Below are 27,808 nucleotides of genomic sequence, written 5' to 3' on the forward strand. Positions count from 1 at the left end.
AAATGCTACTTTATAATAAAGGAGCTACAGCACAGCACCCTGAACTTCATGGGAGAACAAAAATGTAGTGTCAATATGTTCACAACACAGCTCAATCCACAAAATCATGAGATAATTAAACTGACTGTTTTTAGGATTCAATCTGTTTCGCCAGAAACCTTGTCCAAGCTACACTGATGCAAATCAGCATGAGCAACTCCAGCTCTGTTGAAACAACTCCAGTATCTTTCTTATCTTTTGTTTTACCTTTTATCGCTGATTTATGGGCTGATGGTAAACTGATTTGTCCATGTGCCAGAAGTCAGCTTGGGAACACAGAACAAGAGAAGAGATTTGGAAGAACCAAACTCATGAATGAAAACACTGACGTCATAGCTCAGCTCCCAGCAGAGCTCAGGGTAGTCTGTGAAGAAACAGTGCATCTTTGGGGATGTTAAACCACCAGTCATTTAATAAAGGGTATAAGATAGAAAAAGCCCTTGCTCAAAACAAGGGAAGGGGAAAAAAGGGGAGAGAAGAGAGAGAAAGAGGAAGAACCACATTAACAACCTCTTCCCTAGGCCAAATATGAAAAATACACAGTGTATATGCCATGAACAATCATAACTTCTAAACCATGGAAATATTTCATATTATTGTTAAAATTACTATTTTTTTTAAAGTATGGTTAGCTATGTCTCTAAATAAGAACAAAGTCTCATTCGCATCTTAAATCTTCCTCCCGCTGTGTGCCATCACATTCAAAAAAGAGCACACAACATAGTTTTAGCTCTTCACTAAAAACTATCTGGCATTGCCAAACTATGCCTAATTTTTAAACAATTCTGAATATAACAGGGTGGGACTCAGTGACCTCAGGCAAGCTACTGGAATTTTTATGTGAGGGGGAAAAAATGCTTTTATCTAATGATGTAATATAAACTAATAAAAAAAGAGATTATAAAAATTTGATTTACTTAGAACTATTAAGAACAGCTAGTATGTGGACTGTTCACATTTTTCATCTCTCGACAGAACTTAAAATACAACTAGTAATACAAACTTCTATGAAGTTTAGACACAATTTACTGAAATCCTATTATTCAGGACACTTAAGTAACTGATTCCTAGATTCCTAATGTTTCCCAGGAAATTTAAGATTATTACAGTCTTAGAAAATAAGTGACCCTCAGAGCCTCGATCACCTCTCCAGAGCACAAAACTACAGGGACATTTTCTCTTCTTTACCATTCACGTGGCTTAAAATAGCCATTCACCCAAAATGGATTTTTTTTTTTTAATTTAAGCAGTAAACAATTTTGCCAATAAACATTTTAAAAAGATCTTATTAAGTTAAAATGCAAACATACCGGTTTTATCTGTAAATCTAAAATGTTAAAAGAGATCATCTCACATTTCCTCCACAAATATCTTTGATAGAACATCACTACCCCCTTGTGGATTCACAATAAAAAATCCTTATCTTCAAATTTCACTTTTTAAATGTTTCATTCTGCTGAATTTCCATTAAAGTTTACATTCTCTTCACTAAGGGTTACTCTATTTCAATTACTTTTTAAAAGAGAAAAAACACTTAACATTTTAAAATAACCAATCCCATCAACTTCTTTACCTTCTAAGCATCCCCATTTTGGGGACTGTTCTTCATACAATAAGTATATTTGCCGATTTCAACATGGTAACCATACCAACGTTCCATTTTTTCCTTAGGATATCTGAATTTACACTCACAGTCATCATTTTGAGATTATTTTTAAAAAATAAATGGGTAATTTCTTCACTATCGCATCTTTTCTTTCTCTTTGATAACTTCCCACTTTGTACCAATTTCTTTTTATTGCTTCCAAATGGTTTGATATCCATGTGCCCCAGAAAACCAGTGGGGCACACACCTCCTCAAGAATCACTTTTCAGCTAAGAATTAAAAACCAGATCTAAGTTTTAAAAAGACTAACTCTCGATTGTATTGCTATACCCTCAGAAATGCTTTCTGGCAATCTAAATCAACCCTGATGAAGGAAAAAAAGATAGTACCTGGTTTTCAAAGTAGAAAAAAGCTTTGTTTCCTTTCTCTCTTTCTTTCTTTTTTTTTAGTTGCAGTAGTGCCTCTGGCTGTATCTGCGTATCATTCTGATACAACACAGACACATACTGTTAAACGTATGCTGTAAAAAAGATTAAATAAACTTAAATATCTGGTTTATCACTTGTTACAGACACTAGATTTAGCTGAAAGTTATAAGTCATCTCCGCAATGATGTGCAGGCCACAGAGAGAAGGTCCGAGTCCTGGTGAGTCGGATGGCCGTTTCAGAGAGTTAGTGCCCCATTTTCTCATAGATGTTGGACACAAAAGTAGGGACACAGTAATTCACTATTACCATGAGAAGACAAATTCCAGTATTCATTCTAATGGTTAGGTGGAAATAAAGGAGGAAAAATCATCCACTTGGCAAGTGTTTTTAAGTGACTAAATACATGATCTTACCTTGTGGTAACTGCTAAGGAAAGATAGGAGAGACGGGCATGGTCTGTTAAATGACTGAACGCTCTGTGTCACCTGCCAACCCCACTGAAGGCTGTCTATGCAAAAAGGAGCAACTAACAACGTGTCCAAAGCTAGCAGCTGAGCCGCAGAGGAGGCGGGGTCAGAGCCGGCCTTCGTGGTTTCCTTTTTGGGGATTTTGTTATGAGTGCTGTTTTTAGATTTGGGCGGTGGGGGGGGTGGGGGGGTGGGTATTCTGGGTGACATTAGGAAGTGAGATCACGGGTGAGATTAATGCCACTTAATTAGTGTCCAGGTGGTGACGTGTTTAAAACTGTTCAGAACTCAGCCCGAAACATTTACTTGAAGGCACGTCGCATCGGGCACCTGTAAGTACAAAGCCATACTGCAGAGAGCAGAGTGAGGGATCCAGCCCCAACCGGCACGTCCTCCTCCCCTGCCGACACCCTCTCCCAACAGGCTCAGAAAGGCATACGTTCATTACACGTCTTGAAGGGCCTGGCTAAATCTGAAAAAGAGAAATAAAATGGGACTGCACTTTTCCAAATGAGGGACTCACGTGGAAGAGAACATGCAATTCTACCAAGAATGAGCAAAACACTGGGGTGAATGTAGAAGAACCATTTCAAAAATATCTCTGGTCATTCCAGCTTACGGTATGTCAATCAGCTGAAAGTAAATGAAAAACCCTCTTAAAAAAAAGTGAAAAGGGAAGTAATGTGGCTGACACTTGGCCTCTCTTTGCGGTGGGGTACATAATATTTCTTTTTTAGTCCAGGGTAATGAACTAAAAAATGCTCAGGAAGCATTACCAATCTTTACACAAGGAGGCCCATGACCTTCTACAAGCAATGGCGTTCAAAGCAGAAAGATGCAACAGAACCTTAGAAATACACAGCCAGCATACTGATGGGGAAAAAAAAAAAACCACCCTTTACTTCGTCCCACCATATAAAAAATTCAAGGATGGCTGTCCTTGTCAATATATACAGAGAAACACTCTCCTTACAAATACATGACAAATATCACAGGATGGAAGACCATCTATACGTTTACAAGTCCCTCTTTCTAATAACAGAATGGTAACACATCTTCATCGCAGGACTGATGGCCACGACATCCATGGATGGCACAAGATACAGGGATCTAACATCGTCTGATCAACTATATCCTGAACCTGATTAGGTATTCACACATAAATAAAAAGAAAAGAAAGACAGATTACACACTATAATCTGGAATAGGGGGTGAATGACCGTGCATCCTAACTCATGTTCTATGGACATAGAAGCAGAGCCAGAACACTTCCTGCCCTCACCCTCAAAGACACCAAAGACCAGAGATGGTACTAAGACAGGCAGCGTGATATTAGAAGACCCCACACTACCTCGTGAATGAAGGCCCCAAATGAAGTATCAATAGTACACTTGCTGCCTCTGCCCAAAGAGGTGTATCATTATCAAGCCAAAGAAACAGAAAGAAGTTGGCTAAATGCAGCAAAAACAAAAATTTCCAGAATTCTACACAGGGAGGCCCAGGCACCAAAAGGACACAGTATTTCACCGAGGATGCTATCCAGTTACAAATACTACCTTCACCCCTTACCTTGTGGCTTAAATCCCATTCCATCTCCCTTCAAGAAGTAACACTGCCTCTTACTACAGGACAAAAAGAATGGTGAGCATCCCTCTTTACTGAATGACAGAAAAGCTATAAATACAGTAGATCTACAAATTTTTTTTTATAATAACAATGAAAAGGGCAATAAACAAACCTTGTGGGAAGAAAGGGAGGTAGGATTTAAATCATCTAGAACATCAAAAAGAAAAAAAAAGGTCATGGTAAGTGATTCTAGAAGATACAGAACATTTTAGAAAATGATCTGTTATAATGGAAATACAACAGAAACACACATCACCTTGTCCCCACAGAAAATATTCAGTCACATATTCACACAGATAAAGGACAACGGCAAACCCCATACTACAACAATCTTAAACAAGAGCTCTTCTTAAGAGTGAAATACTAGCAAAATTGGTTTCTACAGATACTGTAGAGGGGAAATCTGATTTAACATAGGAGGAAAAGAAAAAGTGCATTTCAGGTTAATTCTTTATCATTACTGTCATCATTAGGTACACCAAACCTACACCCCAAAATACTATAAGGCTATTTACCAAAATAAAGAAAAGACACAAATAACAGTACCAATAAAAAATGTAAAGAATTAAAAGTCACATAATAAACAAAAGCAGTGATATGTATACCAGATACCTAGCCTAAGAATGGTCACTACAATTAGGCGTAAAATTTAGATATAACACTTCCTGGCAGCGAAAATCTACCAACAGCGCATACAGTCCTTACTATCTGATAATATGAAATTTACCAGTTAATCATAAGAGAAAATTTTCTATCATCACTTCCTTCTATAAAGGATGTATTTGATTGCATGTTCTATACAATTCCTACTATGCTGCTGTTCAAATGTTATACAAGCATCCCAATCAACATATACCTAAATGACCTAAAAGTTATACCTAGACATTTAGGAAGAAGATTGACTACTCCTTCTACACACACACCCACACCCACACACACCCCACACACAGTCTGAAGGAAGGCTGTTGAGTGCTTCTCCCAGTCTGCCCTCCACCCCCTCCACCACCCCGACTCCTGCAGGGACAGGAAAAAGCTCAATGGGATAGTACACTATTAGAGTATCTCTTTGTAAGATTACAATCCAACGTTCAGAAAAGAATTCCTTACATGAATACATAAAAAGACAAGCACAAGATATACGGTAATGTCATTCGCACTAAAAGGCTAACAAGACCCCTATGGTCTCAAGCAGAGTCACATGACCCCCCCCCCCATGCACACACAGATCCCTGCACGTAATACAAGCTCAGCGAATGAAGGTCTCCAGGATGAATGCACTCAGTGATGGGAACGTGGATGTAAAAACAACTTCTCTCCAAAAGGCCAAATTCAAAGGTCCCACAGAGGAGGCAATGCGCACAACTAGGAGGGGAAAGGAAGAGAACATGAGAATCACCTTCTGTTGCTTTTTCCATAAGGAAATTAGAAAGAAGTACAACTGCACACAAAGATGTATTTCCCCAAAACACAGGAAATGGGAAATGAAGAACGACCCAGAGGAATGAGGAACGGAAGAAAGAAATGTTAAGCTAGAAGATGGGCCAACTGAGAAGCAGCCAGAAAGAAATATAATCCCACCAGGCACAGGGGCCACACCCAGCATAAACAGAGAGCTAAAATAATGGCACCTGACTCTAAAGAATAGGTTATTTTAAGAGGAAAGCCTAAAAACTAAAGAAATGGAAAAACGTGGCTAAGCAGGATATATAAAGACGTCTCAAAGAGGAGGCAAGAGCAACCCTACTGCTTGGAAAAGGAAAATCTGACCCAATCTGACCGTGACTAGAGGTTGCCGCGAACACGTCAACGTTCTGAATCCACTGCACAATGAGATGAAGAAACCCAACATTTCCCAGGCGCAGGATAAGTCAGGTCTTCAAAAAGCCCAGGGAAGAGATGTCCCGTGGGTCACCCAACCTTGTCCAGAAAGCTGGGGGTAAGGGGAGAGGGGACTGCGGGCAGGGGAGAGTGATGCTCTAACAGAAAGATATAAAAAAGTCATTAAGAGAACAGAACCTGTCTACCTGACCGCACACTGGAAGAGTAAGAGGAAAAGCTGATCTCCAATAATCTACGGGGACAGGTGACACAGAAAGCACAACTGCATCAAGCTCAAAGAAAGGAACGTGAACTTTGCACACTAACCTCCGGTGTGTCCCTCTAACCTTTACCATTTTCGTTCTACTGCCCATGGAATGGAGCACCCTGGTGGGCAGGGAAAATTCCAAAAGGCAGTCGGTGGTACAGGGAAGGGCAGGACAGGATCCACCACTGGAAGAGAGAGGACTCTGCTGGGAACACGCCAACGCATACAGCAGATAGTCAACTCTGGTTTTCCCAGGGTCCTTAACACTACACCCTGAAAAGACACAATTCCATCAACTGAATATAGATGCAGGCGGAAGAGAAATAGCATAAAAACTTTTAAAAACCGAAAAAAAAACGAAATTGAGGTCAAAAGCACAACTTTCCGACAACGGGTACGATATCCACTGGATAACTCAATACTGACTGAGGGGCAAAGTCGTGAAGTCAACGACTCATGCTGAGCAATCCTCCCGGTAACCTTGCCCCGGACTCAGTAACCCAGGTGGAGAGTCTCCTCGCTAGAAAAGCGCTTCAAGGTCCAAGAGCGCAGTCCTGACAAAGCTTGTCGGGGAGGACGGGTCTCCACACTCGGCCGGTCCCAAAGTAAGACGGGGCTGCTGAGTGAGGCACCCAGCAGCCATTCCAGCTATGGGAGGGAGGGGGGAGGGGCCCCAGAGCCAAGCGGAAATGTTCAAATACACAACTGTGATGCTCAGAGAGAACCTGGAGAATCACCCCTCCCACCCTTCCACTAAGTGTCGCAGGCCTTCCCAAAGGTACCTTTTCCTAATGTGCACAACCTCTCTCAATTATTTAAATGGCCAAAATAAAACAGTGACATATTTATGGCCATTCATTCCTAGTTCTGTCACAGAAACACATATTCTTCTCACCTGCCCCTATCCTTCGCCCAAAATACATGAAATCTCTCTCTCTTACACAGCAGTAAAGAAGTCAAGATGGGAACTTTTCACCCCGTGAAGAACCAAGCAGAGAAGACCACCCCTAAATTCAGAATGCCTAAGTTTTGGTGCACATGGGCAAGCCCTCTACACTTTGTGTATTCAGGGACTTGGTGGACATTCAGGATGTCATTCTGCTTATTCAGTACAGTACAAATGACAAAGGAAAGAGTGGTTAAGAATTGGCCATTTATCAATGAGTCTCCTGATTCCTCTAAGCCTGAAGGGTTACCAACAACACTGATACACAGCTATGTCCTTACACGTCAAGGTCCCCATATACACCCAAGGTGTACAGACAGTCAGTCATCTAACCCTTCCAACTTCCTGTGTATAGGTAACGAATGTGATTTCACATATAAATACATGCCTATGTGCGTTTATATATATATAAACAAATGCATAGTATCATTTTTTGCCAAAAGGGAACCAGAGCAGCAAAAGACCAGAAAGCATCTAAATTTCCCCTTCACCTGAAACCTATAAGATCGAAAGAAATGTTTGGATCCCACGAGAGACAACACCAGGGCCCAAGGAAGGTTCTAGTACAACAAGGAGCACACCAGCAACCTCTTCCCGAATGGCATGTGGGCGACATGGGTGTCTACACTCCCTTTTCTGGATGGAAAGGCATATGGCTTCTTCTTACCCAGCCAACATGAATACAATTTAAGAAAATTAGAAAAAGTCAAGGTAACAGGCTCACTAAATATGGCTGACTGGGAAACAGAAGCCATAAGGAGGATATGAGTTCTCTTAAAAAAGAAATGGGAAGTTTATTTCCAGGGAAGGTTCAAAGTCTCTTGAATGTAGGATGTACGAAGTCTGGTTCTCACTGCACAGAAGACAGTAATCCGAACACCAAAAGCCAAGGGCACATGAACCTCTTTCTGGGGGGGGAGGGTAGCGTCAACTGATGAATGCTGCCCCGACCTAAGAGCAAGAGTGAACTGGAAGCAAAAATAGACCCGTTTCCCTCAGACACAGGCCGTCACTGCCGGGACCCCGGCCCTACATCTGATGGGGCAACCACCCTCACCCAGACGAGAAACTCCAAGGAGAGAGACGTGTCAGGGGGGAGAGACAGATGGGGAAAGGGGCACGGGAATGTCCAGTTCCTCCCAAAAGAGAGAGAGGGCAACTCAAAGGGTATTCAGGAAATGAGCTCACCCTAACCCAGGAAAGTGTGCGGAGAGCGTGCATAATCTGTAAGAAGTATGTGCTTTCCTATTTAGAAATGACTTCAGAGCTGCACAGGCCCCCACTATCCACTGGCTGAGGGAAGAAGAACGTGGGGAGCCCGAGTCCCCTTGTCCTGACAAAAGGGTCAATAGATGGTGTGCAGAGGCACCAAAAGATTCCACAGAGGATGAGAAAATGATACGGACCCCTCTACCAAAGGAGGATCAGGGTCACAGAAGGTAAAGGGCAAGGGAATATGGAGAGCATCACTTGCCACAGGAACGGAGACCCCACCCTCCTGGCTGCGAGGGGTGCAAGGGCAAGAGTAGGATGGGAGCGACTGCTGGGGGCGGGGATGCTGCGCAGGCCCCCTCCCAGGAACGGAAGGGGGAGGGGTCACACGAGGCCCTTCGGCCCGGGAACGCTCAGCAGGAGGGGGTCCCCCTGGTGGGGAGAAGCGCGGGGACCCCGCCGGCTCTGGGAGGCGCCCACGGGGCTCCAGGGTGAGGCTGGACAGAGACTGCCCGGCCCCGCCGCCGAGAACCAGGGACGGCGAGGCTGAGCGCCGGCCGTGCCCCGACGGGGACCGGTCCGGGGCAGCGGGGCGCGGGGCCGGAGGGGGCCTGAGGAGGATAAACTTTCCGCCCCGCGGCCCCCACCGGGCCCGGCGCGGGGGGCGGGGGGCGGGGGCCGCGCCGGGCCCGGGAGCGGCGGGGATGCCCGGTCCGGGTGGGGGAGGCGCCGGCCCTCCCTCCGCGGCTCCTCCTCCTCGCTGGGCCCGGCCCCCGCCCGCCGGCCCCCCGCCCCTCCGGCCCCAGCCCGCCCCCGGGTGGGGGTGTGCGGCGCCGCGCTCCGCCGCCCCGCGTGTCACCTCAGGACCCGGCCGCGCTCCGCCCCCCCACCCGCCGCCCCCTCCCCGGCCCGGGGCCCCCGCCCGCCGCCGCCGCCGCCGCCGCCGCGCCCCCGCGCTCCCGCCCGGCGCCGCCGATGCCCGGGATGTCCGGCGGGGCCGGGTCCCGCCGCCCGCCGCGCCACCCCCGGGCCCTCACGCTCCGGCTCTTACCTTCCGGCTTGTTTTCGGCAGCCATTTCCCCTCCGCGCGCCACATCCTCCTCCTCCTCGCGACCGGGACCCCGAGCGCGCGCCTCGTACCGCCGCCGCCGCCGGCCCAGCCACCCCGCCGCCGCCGCGCACCCGCCCTGGCCCCGCCCCGCGGCCCACGCACTGAGCCCGTTGGGCCGCGCGGCTGCCACTCATCGCTCCCGCCACCAATCGCCCCGCACCAGGGGTCTCACTACTCTCCGGGAGGAGCGTCCTATCCATCCGGCCCATTGGCTAGTCACCACCCAACGGAATGAAAGGATTGGTCAAGAATCAACGCCCCCTCCCCACCCACTCCCAGGAAAGCCCGCCTTCCAGACCTAAACAAAGCTTTCCAGTGGCCAGAGCACGAAAGAGCTGCCCAATCAGGAAGGGGCCGACACGGAATATTTCCTCGAGGCCGAGACGTGGCGTTTTGATTGGGCGTTACTACAGTGTTTCCCAGGCCGTCCAGACCAATCAAAGGGGGTTCCCGTAACTCGGGAGCGGCGAAGGGAAGCCCCGCCCCCGAGCGTGACCGTCATGAGGAAGGCGCTCGCTCATTGGCGCGCTGGGGCTTTTCCCGCGTGCTCCCGGGGCTGAAGGACGTTCCCGGGGAAGCCGCTGCCGGCGCGTGGGGTCCCGGTGGCAGTGGAGGACGCGGCGGAATCTCCGGGATTCCTCGGCCTGTCGCTTCCGGGGGCAGCGGGGGCCGGGGGCCTCGGGGCTGGCGTCGGCCGGGCGCCGCGCTCTAGAGCCAGCTGGCCCTGGGGTCCGGGCGTCGCTGCGGGCTGTGGGGGAGGGGCGCGCCTCCGCCAGGCCCCGCCCCTTCCCCTCCCCCTCACCGGCGCCCCGCCCCCTCGGCCAGCTCCGCCGCGGCCCCTCGAGCGGGTGCCTGGCCCGCTTGTGCCTGTCGTTGCCCGCCCCCGGTGTGCTCCGTTGTCCCCTTTTCTAGAGGCTTAAAATACTGAAACTTTATTTTGGTCACGTTGGCCATGTGACCCGCAGATCCGATGACTCATAGATGCCTGTCCCAGGATGAGGCCGCTGAGCAGAATCATATAGAAACGTCAAGACTCGGCGAGCGTGCTCGGTGGGCGAGGCAAGCCAAGTTTGCTTCGGTCCTGGGCTCACATTCGTGGCTTTTCCGATCAAATATTCCGGCGTCCACCGCACTCACGCCCCGTGCGAAGTGGGAAGACCAGCTGGGTTTCAGTCGCGGGGAGAGAGCCCAGAAGCGGGTTAGGATCCATCCTGGGGGGGAACAGACACACCGCTGCAGCTTCTCTGGAAATCCGTCCACATCTAGTAAACCAGCACACACTGTACAGACAAGCCTAAAGCCAGATGAGATGGCAAAGATGAAAATGCCCCCTCCCACAGAAATTCGGGAATTGTGCACGTGGGCAGGTAAGACCGGAAACAAAGGAGAGGGCTGAAATCTCCAAGTTTTAAAAAAAAGGAAGAAAAGTTGAATGAAAAGCAGAGCTCCAACCGCTCTGTGTGAATCTGGTACGGTTTGCAGTGAGAACCTTTCAATCCTCTACATTTTGTTTTGTCCTTTGCTTCCCGTGGATGACAGCTACCAGCAGCAGCGAAAGGTCCTCGTTTGAGTATTTTGGCACCAAGATTGATTGTCAAAGTGAATTTTGTGCCAATCCTAACAACATGTGTTCTTTTTCTCGTCTTCACAACTGAAAATTTCTTAAGTTTTTCAGAAGTAAAGATGTCCCAAAAGAATGTTTTGTATTATACACTAATTCTTCAACAAACTTTCATTTTATGAGGGTCAAAAAATGCAAAATTTTAACAACGAGGGTACAATATTTTATCAATTAGCATTCTTAATACCACCTATGTTGACGATCTGTGTGGTGAAACATATTCTTAAAAGTGCTGGTGGCCTTGAAAATTAATGTAACCCTTTTGAAAAGCAATTTTACAGTATGTATTAAAAGCCATAAAAAGTCTGCATCTTTTGACCCAGTAATCTTACTTCTGGGAATCTATTCTAAGGAAATAACACTGAATGCCAAAAAGCTATATGTGTGAAGGTATTCTTCACAGAATCACCATATTTGTTACAAAAAAAAAAAATTGTGCTAATGCTGGATGTTTAATAACTAAATTGTGTTGTATCTACACAATAAAACATCATGGTAGTCGCAGACATTAGACACAGAAAGAAAAGTTTACCCATTGCTAGGTGGGGGGAAAAAAGTTTTCAAAATTATGGCATTCACTTGTTATATATGATGTGATTCCAGGTAGAAAAAACTGCATTTTGAAAAAAGACTGATATAAAATACACCCAAGAAATGATATTTGGGGTATTGTGAGTGGTTTCTCTTATTGTCTCTATTTCATATAATATAGCTATGCTGTTTTTATAATTAAAACATATACTTAAATTTAAAAATAATGTTATCCAGTGTGTACTAGATACCAGACTCTGTTAGATCCTGAGGATGTAAGGTTGAATAAAGTTGAGTGTCTCCCTCCAAGGAGCTCACAGCCTAGCAGGGTTAACAGATATGAACAACAGCAGGTCAAGGTGCAGTGGGGACACAGGAGAAGGTCATGAATATCACCTGGGCCTCGAGTGCAGCCTGTAAAACTGTAAAACAATGCTGCTCTTATCACTAACTTTTTTTGTTTTTGGAAAATGTAGTTATAAAAAATATGATGTATGTTAACATGTAATGAGTTTCTATTTTTAATGAACTAATAAATATTTTTTGTATTTCTGTACAGCCCATGCACACCAGATAAACAAATCACAAAACAAAAGCTCTTCAGAGTCCTCAGTTATTTTTATGAGTGTAGTAAATGTATCCTGAGATCAATGAGTTTGAAAGCCTCTGGGCTGGAGAATGAGATGTTTTGGGGTGGACTGGCCAGCTGGTGTCTTAGCCCATGCCGGAGGCTGTAACAAAGTACCAAGGATTGGGTGGCTTATAGCAACAGAAATTTACTTCCCCCAGTTCTGGAGGCTGGAAGTCGGAGATCAGGGAGCATCCTCAAATGACAGAGAGCAGAGAGGGGAAGCAAACTGTCTCATGACTCTTAAAAGGACACTAACCCCGTCATGGCACACCCATGCCCCATGGCCTCATTTAATCCTAATCACCTCCTGAAGGCCCCACCTCCTAATACCATCCCATGGGAGGTAGGGTTTCAACACATGAATTTGGGGGGAGACACAAACATTCAGTTCATAACAGCTGGTGTTTGCCTTTGCTTGGGAGGGTAACGAAGAGGTGGGTACTTCCAGTAAGGGAAGTGACCTGAGTTGCTAAAAGCCCAGTTGGAAACCAGAGGAGTCAGAAGATGTGCTGGACACCCCATCCCGTCCTTTGAATCCTTGGCCATTTTGGCCCTAATGTTCTTCAAGGAAAGAATGTTACTGTCCAGGACCACATAGACATAGGTAAATAGTGGGAATATTAAATGGTTACTTTTTACCTCAGAAAGACTTGTAAAAGAGCGTTGTTTCCTGGTCAGCTTTCTGAAGTAATTAAAGTGACCATTATTACTGCTGATGATAATAATAAAAGTGCTTGGACTTGCTTCCTTAAACTCAAGGTACTGAAGCTCCATGTTACTGGGTTGAGAGACAAAAGCAAGGACTGAACTGAACCCATTTGAGAGCTCAAAGACTCCTAAAAGGGAAACTCACCAACACAGGTCAAGAAAGAAATAATTATTCTATTTATGCCTTCCTTAGCTTAGAAAGGTAATGATGGTATCCAAAAGTCCTGCTTCCAAAAAGTTTCTCCCCTTGCCTTTCCTTTAATTAATTTTTTAAATTTCAAGATCACTGTAGATTTGCATGCCATTGTAGGAAATAATACAGAGAGATCCTTTGTCCCCTTGCCTTTTCAAGATAAAAAATAATGAAAACTTGTGAGCTTCTGAGAACAAACCTTTCACTAATATTCCTTGTTTTCCCTATCCTGCAAACACTCATCTTCCCTCCTCCCCCCATGTCCGTTCAGCAATTCTGGCAACCATTGCAATCTCGGAATATCTACCATCAGTATACAAGAGTAAAGACTTGTCTGATACCCCAAATATAAGGAGATATCTAGGCCTAGTAGACCTGAATTTCAGCTCACTTGAAATATAATTTGAACATAAAAGGCCCAATTTGCGGACCAGTAATCTGCTGAAATTTTGAAATGAATAAGTGGTTTCCCTTGTTCAGTATTTACTGAAGTGTAGTAAGGCAGAATGGACAGTAGTACAAGGACCAACCACACCACTTCTGGCTGTTTTGTTTTCCTTTTAATGTTAAAACCCAGAACAGGGACTTCCCTGGCGGTTCAGTGGTTAAGACTTCGCCTTCCATTGCAGGGGGTGCGGGTTCGATCCCTGGTTGGGGAGCTAAGATCCCACGTGCCTTGAGGCCAAAAAACATAAAACAGAGGTAATATTGTAACAAACTCAATAAAGACTTTAAAAATGGTCCACATCAAGTGAAACTTTTAAAAAAATAAGTTTTAAAAATACAAGAACAGAACATTATCCATCGCAATAGGGGTTTCAAGAGATGTTTTTTAATAGAATACTACTCAGCCATGAAAAAGAATGAAATAATGCCATTTACTGCAACATGGATGGAACTAGAGATGATCATACTAAGAGAAATAAGTGAGAAAGAGAAAGACAAATATATGATATCACTTATATGTCAAATCTAAAATATGACACAAATGAATGTATCTAGAAAACAGAAACAGATTCACAGACATAGAGAACAGACTTGTGGTTGCCCAGGGGGAGGAGGGGTGAGGATGAGATGGAATGGGAATTTGGGATTAGCAGATGCAAACTATTATATATAGAATGGATAAACAACAGGTCCTACTGTATAGCAGAGGGAACTGCATTCAATATCCTGTGATAAACCACAATGGAAAAGAACATATAAAAAGAATGTATATATATATATATATATATATATATAACTGAATCACTTTGCTGTACAGCAGAAATTAAGACAACATTGTAAATCAACTATACTTCAGTAGAAAAGGAGAAGTTGTTTAAACAATCATAAAATCTTTCCACATCACCCAACTATTACATACAACATATCTGAGTGCACCCGCTCTCCAGGGACCCTCCTTGGAGTTACAGCTAAACGCCTTTGATAGGATGTATCTCACCTCCATACCCGAATAAAGAGTCAACCCAGTTTTTTCTAGACTTTCCCTTTAAAACTGGAGTCTTTCCCCTCCCTCTTGAGCCTTCTGGTATGACAGCCGGATAGTTTCTTTTATTCAATCCAAACTCAGGACCAAAGAAATGCCTTTTTTTTTTTTTTTTCTAAAGAGGGAAAATGCTAAAGAGATGGGGCTTTGCTGGTTCGGATGGGCACTTCATGACTTCCAAAGTTAACAGATCTAGGAGACCAGCAAGACAGTGGACTCGGGAACTAGACTGCCTGGGTTCACGTCATGACTCTCGCTCACCAGCTGTGTGACTTCCAGCAAGTTCCTTCACCTCTCTGAGATTTCCTAACCAGAAAATGGAGATAATAATAGTACCAACCTCAGACAATTGTTGTAAGAATTAAATTAGTTGATCTTTGTTAAGAACTTAGAATAATGCCTTGAACTTTGTTAACACTATATATGTATTTATTACATAAAATAAAAATACCTCTGGCCAAAAAATGAAAAAGAAAAAACAGATCTAGGAAACCAGGATGCCACCTCTGATTCCTGGCACCCAGAGAGACATCAGTGGAGCCTCCAAAATCTCTCTAGAACAAGGACTTGGGGAGAACAGTGTGATTGGAGGGAGGGGACAAGGGGACTTCAGCATATGCACAGCAGGGCCCAGCTTGCACGTCCATTGTCTGTTTATCTGGGGTGCTTCCAGGAGGCTGAGGGGGATGGTAAGGTTGCTGAAGTCACCCCCGGCTACCACTGAAGACTGGTGAGACCATGTGGAGGGCTCACATATTTGTTTTGTCTGTTTTGTCACTTATTTGCTGCAACACGTTCCAATGTAATTTATGTCGACTCTCAGTCTTCTAAGGAAACTTTGTTTAGTTGTTGCAAGTAAAATGACCTGTCAAAACACCTGAAGGGAAAAGCTGCCGCTCTATCAAAGACTATCAATAGTTTTCTTTGACAGTCACTGAGAAGCCAGCGCCCAAGAAGAATCAGACTGATGCTGTCTACCCTAGAAAATAAAAAAAGGTGTAGACTCAGAGATATTGCCTTGTCATTAGCTTTTCTGTTTTTCAAACAAAGTGAGCAATGTATTTTTCTTTGTGTATTAAGCTGTGACATATTACACAGCCATTAAAAAGATGGGGGTAAATCAATGTGTGCTGTTATGGAAGGTTCTTCAGCTTAAATGTGTCACTGAAAAAAAAGAAAGGCACAGGGCATAATGTATACTATTCTTGTGTGTGTATAGATACAATGTTCATTGCATATATAGATATTCCTGTATACACAGAAAAAGTTTCTGGAAGAATAACACGAAATGTATTGCCTGCAGTTGCCTTTGAGGGTGGAACAGAAAAAAAAATAAGGCTTACCCTTCATTTGATATGGTTTAAATATTTTTGCCATGTACATTCATCCAACAAATATTTTTTGAGTGCCTCCCGTGTACCAGATACTGGTTCTAGGTGCTGGGGATACAACAGTGAACAAAACAGACAAAAATCCTGCTCTCCTGGAGCTGATATGGAAGTGGGAGAGACATGATAACAAGCAAATGTATGATCGCAGGTTAGAGAAGGATAAATGCTGGGAAAAAAATAACATAGAAGGAGGGGGTGGAGGGATGAAGGTGCTGCTTTAGATAAGGTGAGGTCTCAGGCCTGTAGGAATTGAGGAGAGCCAGGCAGTTATGGGGGGGAGGAATATTCTGGGCAGAGGGAACAGCAAGTGCAAAAGCCCTGGGGCAGATGCACACTTGGTGTGTTGTAGGAACTGTGATGAAACCACTCAGAAAGAGCTCTGGAACAAGAATCCAAAGAGGAATCTAAAGCCAGTTCACACAGGACTTTGAATTCCATGGTCCTAGAAAGCTGCTGGAGGGTATTGAGCTGAGAGTATTATCTCAGTGGTGTTGTAAAAGGATCCCCCTGCCACGATGTGCGGAATATCCTATAACGTAGCAAGAGAGGAAGCAGAGAGACTTGTTGGGAGACTCTTGCAGTCATCAAGACTTGATGGTGGCTTAAACAAGGTGCATTCGTTTCCTGTGGCAGCTGTAACAAGTTACCTTAGTGGCTTCATACAACGTAAGTTTCTTCTCTCACAGTTCTGGAGGCCAGAAGTCCAAAAGTCAGTTTCACTGGACCAAAATCAAGGTGTTGGCAGGGCTGTGATCTCTCCGGAGGCTCCAGGGAATAACCTTTCTTTGCCTCTTCCAGCTTCTAGTGGCTGCCAACCATCCTCGGCTTGCGGCCACCACTCCCATCTTTGAGGCCAGCATCAAATCTCTCTCTGCCCCATCTTCACATTGCCCTCTCCTGTGTGTGTGTGTTCCAAATCTCCCTCTGCGTCTCTCTTATAAGGACGCTTGTGATGGCATTTAGAGACCACCCAGGTAATCCTGGATCATCTGCCTCATCTCAAGATCCTTAACTTGATCACATCTGCAAAGACTCTTTTTCCAAATAAGGTAACAGTTACAGGTTCCAGGGATCATGACCTGATATCTTTGGGGGCCATGATTCAGTCCAACATACCAGGGCGGGGCAAATTTTTTTCAGTAAAGGACCAGGTAGTAAATATTTAAGCTTTGCAGACCCTATGGTCTCTGTCACAACTACTCAACTGTCACAACTGCCATTGCAGTGCAAAAGCAACCATGGACAATATGGAAATAAATAGGTATGCCTATGTTCCAAAAAAACTTTACAAAAACCAGCCACAGGTCTTAGACCAAAGTGGACGTCCTAAGAGGTACGTGGATTTGGAATATGTACTGAAGGTAGAGATATTGCCTAGGTTTTGCTGATGAATTGGAAGTGAATTATTTAAGAAAGAAATGCTTTGGGCCAAGGTTTGACTCTTAGAATTTTGCCTGAGCAACTGAGTTAATGGTGTTGCCACTTAAAGACAGGGACAGAGCAAGTTAAGGATAAGAATTCCATTTAGGACTTTTAAATTCTGAAATGTCTATTAGATATCCAAGTGGAGATATCAAGAAGGCAACTGGATATATGCATCTGAAACCCAGAGAGGTTGTGGCTAAGAGATACAAAATTGATGAGTAACCAGCATTCAATGGCATCTACAACTATGGAACGTGATGAGGTTTCCTAGGGGAGGGAGTGTAATTCACTCTTTTACTCAATCATAATTTTCAAAAAATTTTTAAAATCATGAAATAAAGTGAATATGTACGGAGAATTTTCTTTAGCTCTTTAATTAATGAGGGAACTAGTAAGGCGTTGAAACCGGTTCAAAGGAGAATTTGAAGAACGCAGGTATATTCATAGACAAGGAAGAATGCTTGCTAAAAGATGCAAAATTCATTCACATCCTACAGGGCAATAAAGTGTCATATTTGGGGTTATCTTTTCTGTAGGACAAAAATTAATCACATCCATGGGCAAGAATCATTTGCATTACTCTCAATTTTCTACTTCTGCTGAGTCCACAGAAAGGAGTTAAAGATGCTCGCTCCTGGAAAATCAGCTCCTCCCCAGAGGGTCCACTAGGCAGTGCCCAACACTGTGCTGAAAGGATGCTCTTCCTCGTTTCCAAATCACAGGCAAATTTTTCCTGACATTCCCATTCAGCATTTTTAAAATTTATTTTATTGAAGTATAGTTGAGGGACTTCCCTGGTGGTCCAGTGGGTGGGACTCCGTGCTCCCAATGCAGGGGGCCTGGGTTTGATCCCTGGTTGGGGAACTAGATCCCACACGCATGCTGCAGCTAAGTCCACATGCCTCAACTAAGATCCCACGTGCTGCAACTGGGACCCAGTGCAGCCAAAATAAATAAATAAATATATATATTTTTTAAAAAGTATAGTTGATTTACAATGTTGTGTTACTTTCTGCTGTACCACAAAGTGATTCACTTACACATATACATATTCTTTTTCATATTCTTTTCCGTTTTGGTTTATCACAGGATACCGAATATAGTTCCCTGTGCTATACACTAGGACCTTGTAGTTTATCCATTCTCTATATAATGATTTGCATCTGCTAACCCCAGACTCCCACTCCATCCCTCCCCCCATGCCTCCTCCCCCTCGGCAACCACAAGTCTGTTCTCTATGTCTGTGGGTCTGTTTCTGTTTTGTAGATAAGTTCATCCGTGTCATACCTTAGACTCCACATATAAGTGATATCATATGGTATGTGTCTTTTTCTTTCTGACTTATTTTACTTAGTATGATCATCTCTAGTTCCATCCATGTTGCTGCAAATGGCATTATTTCATTCTTTTTTATGGCTGAGTAGTATTCCATTTGTGTGTGTGTGTGTGTGTGTGTGTGTGTGTGTGTGTGTGTGTGTACCACATCTTCTTTATCCATTCATCTGTCAATGGACATTTAGGTTGCTTCCATGTCTTGGTTATTGTAGATAGTGCTGCTATGAACATAGGGGTGCATGTATCATTTTGAGTTATAGTTTTGTCCGGATATATGCTCAGGAGTGGGATTGCTGGATCATATGGTAGCTCTATTTTTAGTTTTTTGAGGAACCTCCATACTGTTCTCCGTAGTGGCTGCATCATTCGGCATTTATGGAGCATCTACTAAGGGACAGGCACCCCTCTGCGAAATTAGAGTACATCACTGAACAAAACCCAGATCCCAGGTCTCTTGGTGCTTATCCTCAGGGAACAATAAACATAATAAAGAAATAAATTCTGTAGTATGTGAGAAGACCATCAGTGTCATGGAAAAAATAGAAAGTGGAGCAGTTTGAAGGGGATCAGGAGTACCCATGCTGGGAAGATGCAATTTTTTGGTCAACGTAGATGTCATTAAGAAATTGACATTTGGACCAAGACTCGAAAGAGGTGAGGGAGTTAGCCATGTGGATATAGAAGAGAAAAATGCTGAAAATATAAAAAAGAGTTTGGAATTTTTAAAAGAAGGTTAATTTTGTTTTTAATTAGTGAAAAAAAGCAGTAAAATTGGAGTCATAGGTTGAGTCAAAACATTTTGTTTTCCTGCCTACGACTCATTCTTTCAAATTCTAAGCAGACAGATGCTGTGAGTACGAGATAAATGTGAAATGAGAAGAATAATTTCAAGTCCTGATCTTTTCCCCTTTCAGAAGGAAAATTGGCTCTTCGTTTTTATTGGAGGAGAGACCCATCTGCCTTACTCTCCCACCCACAAAGAATCAGACTGCATGTGTGACAATACTTAAAGGAAAATGAACATTTTAGTAGTAAATAGCAATTCAGAAATAGTTTTCTTTAAAGAGAATATCTGCTAGTTAATGAAAGTGCTGCTCTGGAGAAGATCTGGAACTCCTGATCTGATTTCCAAAACTCTGCTGCAGTCAACGTGGGAAAATTAAGTTTTGTTTCTCTGCTGTTTATTTGGAGAGAAAGGGGGGCTGGGATTATTTCCATTTTAATTCAAACTGTGTAACGCAGAGCCTTAAGACTTGTGCAAAGATTTCTCAAAGCACAGTTTTCTTCAGTGACAAAAGATTTCTTCCTTTTTTCATCTTGTCAAGCATAATCACTCACAGATAAAGTCAATTTGCTCTTCTTGCCTTCACGTTGGGCTATTTCCTTTTACCAGCTGACTAACGTTTTCTAGGGCAGGTTGGAATTAATCATTCAGCGTCCTGAGATTTTTCAGGCCAGCCAGGGCTGAGGATTAGAAACAATAAAACCAGAGTTCGCCCTCTAACAGAAGACCTCACACTTGGCCAGGTGTCGACCTGAGACCACCTGAGTTTGGGAAATTTTAACCAAATAGCCCAACCTTGATTCTCCAGATCTGGGAAAATGTGTTCATTTGTCACCCTAACTAGAAGTCATTTGTACTAATGATTCCAGAACTAGTGACCGTTTTCTGCTTTCCCAGGAGGCCTCACCATCAAATGCGAGCACACTTCATTGTTTTTCATCTCTGAATCCCCTTGGGCCTTCTAGGGAGTTCACTGAAAATCCCAAACCCTCCTTGCCTTTTCACCCCTGTGGCTCGAAACCCTGAGTGTTGATTCTTCATTGGGCATCTTCAAGTGACCCGAAACACCATGTTCTTTCCACCAGAGTGGTGTCTTTATTGGCCCCTTCTGCAGAGCCAGCCTCCATCTGCCTGTGCTTCTAAAAAAAAACGGGCCCTCTTGTCCTTCTCACATCTGGTGCTTCAAGACCAAAAGTCAGAGTGGGGGCCCCGGCACACGAGAACAGCAGGCTGGGGCCAGCCAGTGCTTTTAGGCTGGTTGGACAGGGCTCTGGAACAAATGTCAAGGGATATTTGCTGCAAAGAGGCTCCAGAAATAATGTAAAATTGTTCTGTCCTTTTAAAAATGGAAAATGCCTTGGCAGGGTGATATATTATTTGCCTGGCTGCATTTTCTCTCTGTCTCCGTCAAGGCTTGAAAAGTACTGGCACTTCTGCCTTTTCAAGCGGAGCTCAGTGTAACTGGACCACATCTAATGCCTCTACGATGCAAATGAAGATTGAAACTGTTGTTTCCTTTGATGTGTGTGACTAAATGCTCAAAGAGGATATTTTCTTTTCGATCCTCCAGTGGATAGAGCCTCTTTAAAAATACCTGTTGGCTCCCTCTTCCCACTGGCAATGGAAGTAATTCCTGCACTGGAGTCTGGGTACCGTCATGATGAATGCCTTGCTCTGGGAAGAATCCCCTGCCCGTGTTTGCGATGATTGTTAAAGTTCTGGAGGGAATTAAGAAGCGTGAAAGGCACATTAATGATGGGTACCTGCAATGAACCACTCAGGCTCGCCTGAAAAAGTCCGGAGAGCACATTCTGAGAGCAAAGTTGGGGAGGCAGATGAGTCATGGCCAGATTCTCTAGCTCTTTCTGGCACCCAGTAGCATAAAGGACTGGGGAAGCAGGTGGAGCTGCTGATGGAGAGAGAAGCCAACCCACACGCTGGTCATTCCGTCTCACCCCCCATCTTCCCTGCCAAGAGGGGAACTGATCCTAAACAGCGCCGGTAACATCCAGGCTCTTCGCTGAATCTGGGTGGTCTCTGGAAACACACAAACGCAGGCAAGAAAATCAATAGCTCTGAGCGCTGTCAGAGTCGTCAGCCTGCAAATTGGCTGTGCTGGGCACTTTGAACCACTTTCATAATGAAGAGAAGCATAATTAGAATCCACCTCTGTTACTTTTTCTTGCATGTCCGTGTCAGCAAGGCAATCTATAAGCAAAGCTTATGTTTAAAAGCAAAAGCACACAAACAAACATTTGGAACTTGTGATTTGGATCATTTAATTTACTTTTAATGTCTCTTCTTTCCCCTTTTTCTCTAGTAAATGTTTGCAGTGTCTCACTTGGAGAAGACAGTGGCAAGCAGGTCATTTTGGACATGGGGTGTTCGATGGTAGCTCCAGGATAACAGGGAGTTTGCCACAGGTACTGCTGTGTGCCTGGCACCTAGATTGGACCAGGCACAGGACACTGTGCCGTAAATACTGAATGAATGAATGAATGAGTGAGTGAACACTCAGCCCGGCCCTATCCAAAGGAACCAAGTCGTTGCAGAGGCAGGAAATTCACATAGAGGAGAAGACAGCCCTTGAATGGATGCTGTATTCATCTGATCAGGCCGTGATAACAAAGTACCACGGACAGGGGGGCATAAACAACAGAAATGTATTTTCTCACAGTTCTAGAGGCTAGAAGTCCAAGACCAAGTCAAGGTCAACCCTTCGGCAGGTTCGATTTCTCCTGAGGCCTTTCTTCTTGGTTTGTAGATGGCCGTCTTCCCTCTGTGTCCTCGCAGGGTCTTTCCTCTACACCCAAGCATTCACGGTGTCTCTCTTGTGTGTCCAGATTTCCTCTCCTTATGAGGACACCAGTTATATTGAATCAGGGCCCACCCTAATGACCTCATTTTAACATCATCACCTTTTTTGAAGCCCTATCTCCAAATATAATCACGTTCTGAGGTACCCGGCGTTAGGGCTTCAGGAAATGAATTTCAGGGGAGCACAATTTAGCCCATAACTTACATGGGCTATTCTCACACTAACATTCAACACTTTGGTGCTTCTTAAAAGAGCATTGGGGCTTCCCTGGTGGCGCAGTGGTTGAGAATCTGCCTGCCAATGCAGGGGACATGGGTTCGAGCCCTGCTCCGGGAAGATCCCACGTGCCGCGGAGCAACTAAGCCCGTGAGCCACAACTACTGAGCCTGCGCATCTGGAGCCTGTGCTCCACAACAAGAAAGGCCGCGATAGTGAGAGGCCCGCGCACCGCGATGAAGAGTGGCCCCCGCTTGCCGCAACTAGAGAAAGCCCTCGCACAGAAAACGAAGACCCAACACAGTCAAAAATAAATAAATTAATTTTTTAAAAGATAAATAAATTAAAAATGCTAGTTTTTTTTTTAAAAAAAAAAAGAGCATTGATCCCATTTCCTGCAATATTAACTAAGGCTACATTTCCCAGGTCTTTCATCCCACACTCAGCAAAACATGTTATATAAGTATCCCTTCAATGTAAACCCGGATGCACTTTGTCTTTTAAGATCCTGGTTTTCTATCAGCTTTCATCTGTGTCCTGAGAGGCAGTGGGACATGTTCTCAGGTGCTGGTGCCCTCCTGCCTCTGCCGTCACCTGGGGCAGGTCACGCAACATTGCTGGGCCCCAGTCACCTCATCTTCAGAAAAGGCTTGGTAATCCCTGCCCTGCCTGCCTCACAGCATCACTGTGATGGTCCCGCGATGTCATGTTTCCATGTTAAACTGGGTGCACGTGCCTGCAGAAGTGTATAAATCTCTGAATACACAAACCCATCTTTCTAAAGCAACTGTTTTAAAATATGATCTTTATATTAAAATAAGCACAGATGCACTAGGAAGCAGAATGGAAAATTGGTGTGAAAGGCAAATAAATAAAGGTGTGATTTCAAATAAATCATGTCCTTGCTGCCACCTAGCCGTTTCTGCCACCCCAGGTACTTGGGTAAGAAAAGTTTCAGCAGTGCTGGTTATGCCCGGGAAGATATATGAGGCTGCCCTCCATGCATCGATATGGAACAATTGTTGAGATATATTAAAAAGTGAAAAAATCCAGGTGCAGAACAAGGTGATCTCATTTGTTTAAAAAAGAAAGATGGGGGGGGGCATTTATAAATGCTTGTGAATGCCGAGTACACTTCGGAGTGATACCCAGGAAAGTGGTGACAGGGGGTTACCGCTGAGATAAAGACCTGGGGTCCGGAGACAGGGGTGGGAAGGAGGTTTCTCATCATAAACCCTTCCACGCTATCTGATTTTTTTAACATACGCATGCTACCTGTTTTTAAAACACATTGGGTTTTTTTTTGAAAATAAATTATTTTATTTATTAAGTAAAACTCAGAAAGGCAGTGGGAGTAGCAATACATTTTGCAGGGCAGTTACAAATAAAAACACATTGTTTTTAAAAGCAGCAATTCTGCTTTTAAAACGAATTCACGGGGACTTCCTTGGCGGTCCAGTGGTTAAGACTCTGCGCTTGCAATGCATGGGGTGTGGGTTTGATCCCTGGTAGGGGAACTGAGATCTCACACGCTGCATGACACAGCCAAAAAATAAATAAATAAAAAGAATATCACTACCATGAAAGCAAGAGAAATGACTATTTTAAAGTAAATAAATAAAAATAAAATGAATTCACTATTATTATTCGAATGATAGCTATCTTCTGAAGAAAAAGCAAATACTGGACAATAATTATTAAATAAATTAAATAATTATTAATAATATAATTAAATAATTATTAAATATCATTGAATTACTTAATAGTGAGATTAAACATTTAAATTCCCTCTCTCCTTAGCATCTGTGAATTATTTCTCTGCTATTTCTTCCCTTATCCAGGAAAAAAAAAAAATTGCATCCAATTTCACATCACGCGAGATTCTACCTACACGTAACATTTAATCATGAAAGTTTAGTTCTAAAACAACAAAAATTGAATCATATTAATTTCTTTAGTAGAAGCCTACGTGATATGTATGCATAACAGGGACACTGGTGTCAGGTGATCACAAATAAATAAAGATGGTGGATGCATGCTGTCCACTCAGTCATTCGTATATTAAACAAGCACTAGTTGGGCACATATTCTGACACCAAGCACTATGGACCTGGGAATCCAGAAGTAAATAAAAATTTAAAATAAAAAGTTTTGTCCCTGTCCTCATATATTCTAGTCCAGTGATAGAGACAGAAGAAAATACATGATTACATCTCAGGGTGAGAAATGTTTGGTCGAAGGAGTCTGGAATAGCCAGTAATGGTCATATGGGGGCCAGGATGAAAAACATGGACTTTGGAGTAAAGTGACCTTGAAGTTGCTTCCCTAAGCCTCAGTTTACTAAATAACAGTAAGGAGTTAACGATAGGGTTGGTGAGAGTGTCAAAGGATTAAAAACAAAGTTTAAAGGACAAAGTGCTTATAAACCACACACCCCTGTGCCTGACACAAATATTATCTTTTTCAAATGCTTTTTAACTCCTGTTTTTAGTAGATGATTGGACATACAAGTCCAGAGCTCAGGAAAATCTGGATTAGGGATGAGGATTTGAGAATCCACACCGTCCAAGCAGGAGGTGAAGTCAGGGTGTCGATGAAGTTACGATGAATATACAATGAGTAGATGGAGTTTATGAGCATATGGAGGTTAGGAGTTATAAGGAGTACATGAGTATATAGGATGAGAGAACTTGGATGAAGCCCTGGAAAATGCTAGCATGAATGAGGGGAAAAAACAACCAGAAAAGTAGAAAAGAAAACCCAAAAAATGTGGAGGAAAAGAGAGAAGGGGAAGTGTCTCTATGGACACTTCCTTTGAGAAGGAAGTGTCCATAGAGAAAAAAGCCACAGAAAAGTCAGGTTAGAACCACTTCACATCCATTAGATTGACTATTATCAAAAGAGAGAAAAAAGAAGAACAGAATAATAAGCGTTGGCAAGAATGTGGAGGAACTGGAACCCTTGTACATTACTGGTGGGAGTGTAAAACGGTGCAGTTGCTGTGGAAAATAGTATGGGGGTTCCTCAAAAAATCAAACATAGAATGATCATATAATCCAGCAATTCCACTTCTGGGCATATACCCCAAAGGTTTGAAAGCAGGGACTCGAACAGATATTTGTACACCCATGTTTATAGTAGCCCTCTTCACAATAGACAAAAGGTAAAAGCAACCCAAGTGTCCATCAGTGGATGAATGGATAAACAAGACATGGTATTCATACAGTGGAATACTATTCAGCTGTCAAAAAAGAATGAAATTCTGACAGTGCTACAAAATGGATGAATCTTCAGGATATTACGCTAAGTCACAAATAAGCCAGTCACAAAAAGACAAATATTATAGGATTCTACTTATATGAGGTCCTTAGGGTAGTCAAATGCATAGGGACAGAGAATAGAATGGTGGCTGCCAAGGGCTGGGGAGAGGGGAAAATGGAGAATGAGTGTTTAATGGGTGCAGAGTTCAACTGGGGAAGATGAAAAGTTCTGGAGATGGATGGTGGTGATGGTTGCACAACAATGTGAATGTGCTTGATGCCACTGAACTGTACACTTAAAAATGGTTAATTTTAAATAGTGTTGCTATGAACAGTGGGGTGCGCAAGTCTTTTCAAATTAGAGTTTTCTCCAGGTATATGCCCAGGAGTGGGATTGCTGGATGATATGGTAACTCCATTTTTTTTTTTTTTTTATTTTTATTATTTATTTATTTATTTATTTATTTAGTTTTGGCTGTTTTGGGTCTTTGTTTCTGTGCGAGGGCTTTCTCTAGTTGTGGCAAGTGGGGGCCACTCTTCATCTCGGTGCGCGGGCCTCTCACTGTCACGGCCTCTCTTGTTGCGGAGCACAAGCTCCAGATGCGCAGGCTCAGTAGTTGTGGCTCACGGGCCCAGTTGCTCCGTGGCATGTGGGATCTTCCCAGACCAGGGCTCGAACCCTTGTCCCCTGCATTGGCAGGCAGATTCTCAACCACTGCGCCACCAGGGAAGCCCGGTAACTCCATTTTAGTTTTTTTTTTTTAACATCTTTATTGGAGTATAACTGCTTTACAATGGTGTGTTAGTTTCTGCTTTATAACAAAGTGAATCAGTTATACATATACATATATCCCCATATCTCTTCCCTCTTGCGTCTCCCTCCCTCCCACCCTCCTTATCCCACCCCTCTAGGTGGTCACAAAGCACCGAGCTGATCTCCCTGTGCTCTGCAGCTGCTTCCCACTAGCTAGCTAATTTATGTTTGGTAGTGTATATATGTCCATGCCACTCTCTCCCTTCGTCCCAACTTACCCTTCCCCCTCCCCATATCCTCAAGTCCTTTCTCTAGTAGGTCTGTGTCTTTATTCCCATCTTGCCCCTAGGTTCTTCATGAGAGTGAAGTAAGTCAGAAAGAGAAAAACAAATACCGTATGCTAACACATATATATGGAATCCATTTTCGTTTTTTAAGGAACCTCCATAGTGCTTTCCATAGTGGCTGAACCAGCTTCCATTCCCACTAACAGCAAGCAACTTAAATGTCGATCAACAGATGAATGGCTAAAGAAGACTCAGCCATAAAAAAGAACGAAATAATGACATTTGCAGCAACATGGATGGACGTAGAGATTATCACACTAAGTGAAGTAAGTCAGAAAGAGAAGGACAAATACATGTGATATCACTTATATGTAGAATCTAAACTATGATACAAATTAACTTATTTACAAAACAGAAACAGACTCTCAGACCTAGAAAACAAATACTGGGGGCTACCCTGGTGGCACAGTGGTTAAGAATCCGCCTGCCAATGCAGGGGACACAGGTTCGAGCCCTGGTCTGGGAAGAGCTGCGGAGCAACTAAGCCCACGAGCCACAACTACTGAGCCCGTGAGCCACAACTACTGAAGCCCGCACGCCTAGACCCCGTGCTCCGCAACAAGAGAAGCCACGACAAAGAGAAGTCCTCGTACCGTGATGAAGAGTAGCCCCCGCTCGCCGCAACTAGAGAAAGCCCTCGCACAGAAACGAAGACCCAACACAGCCAAAAATAAATAAATTAAATAAATAAATAAATTTAATAAAAAGAAAAATTTGGGGGTTACCAAAGGGGAAAGTGAGGGGGAGGGGAAGGGATAAATTAGGAGTTTGGAATTGGCAGAT

General features: G+C 43.8%; 1 protein-coding gene across 12 annotated transcripts in view; it reads right to left on the reverse strand.

Annotated features, from left to right (window-relative positions):
• CAMTA1 (calmodulin binding transcription activator 1) overlaps positions 1 to 26,355 on the reverse strand; it is an 899,438-nt gene extending 873,083 nt beyond the window's left edge. For 4 of the 12 annotated variants that reach the window (XM_082467637.1, XM_082467635.1, XM_082467634.1 and 1 more), the window contains exon 1: positions 9,463 to 26,355. In XM_082467637.1, the coding sequence (XP_082323763.1) occupies positions 9,463 to 9,487 (25 nt within the window). In that variant the 5' untranslated portion in view covers positions 9,488 to 26,355. The remainder of the gene's footprint in view (positions 1 to 9,462) is intronic. The other 8 variants (XM_082467622.1, XM_082467629.1, XM_082467636.1 and 5 more) reach the window with 4 other exon arrangements.
• Between the last annotated feature and the right edge of the window lie 1,453 nt (positions 26,356 to 27,808).

The sequence above is a fragment of the Balaenoptera physalus genome (genome assembly GCF_965194825.1).
Source record: "Balaenoptera physalus genome assembly, chromosome: 1".
Lineage (NCBI taxonomy): Eukaryota > Metazoa > Chordata > Mammalia > Artiodactyla > Balaenopteridae > Balaenoptera > Balaenoptera physalus.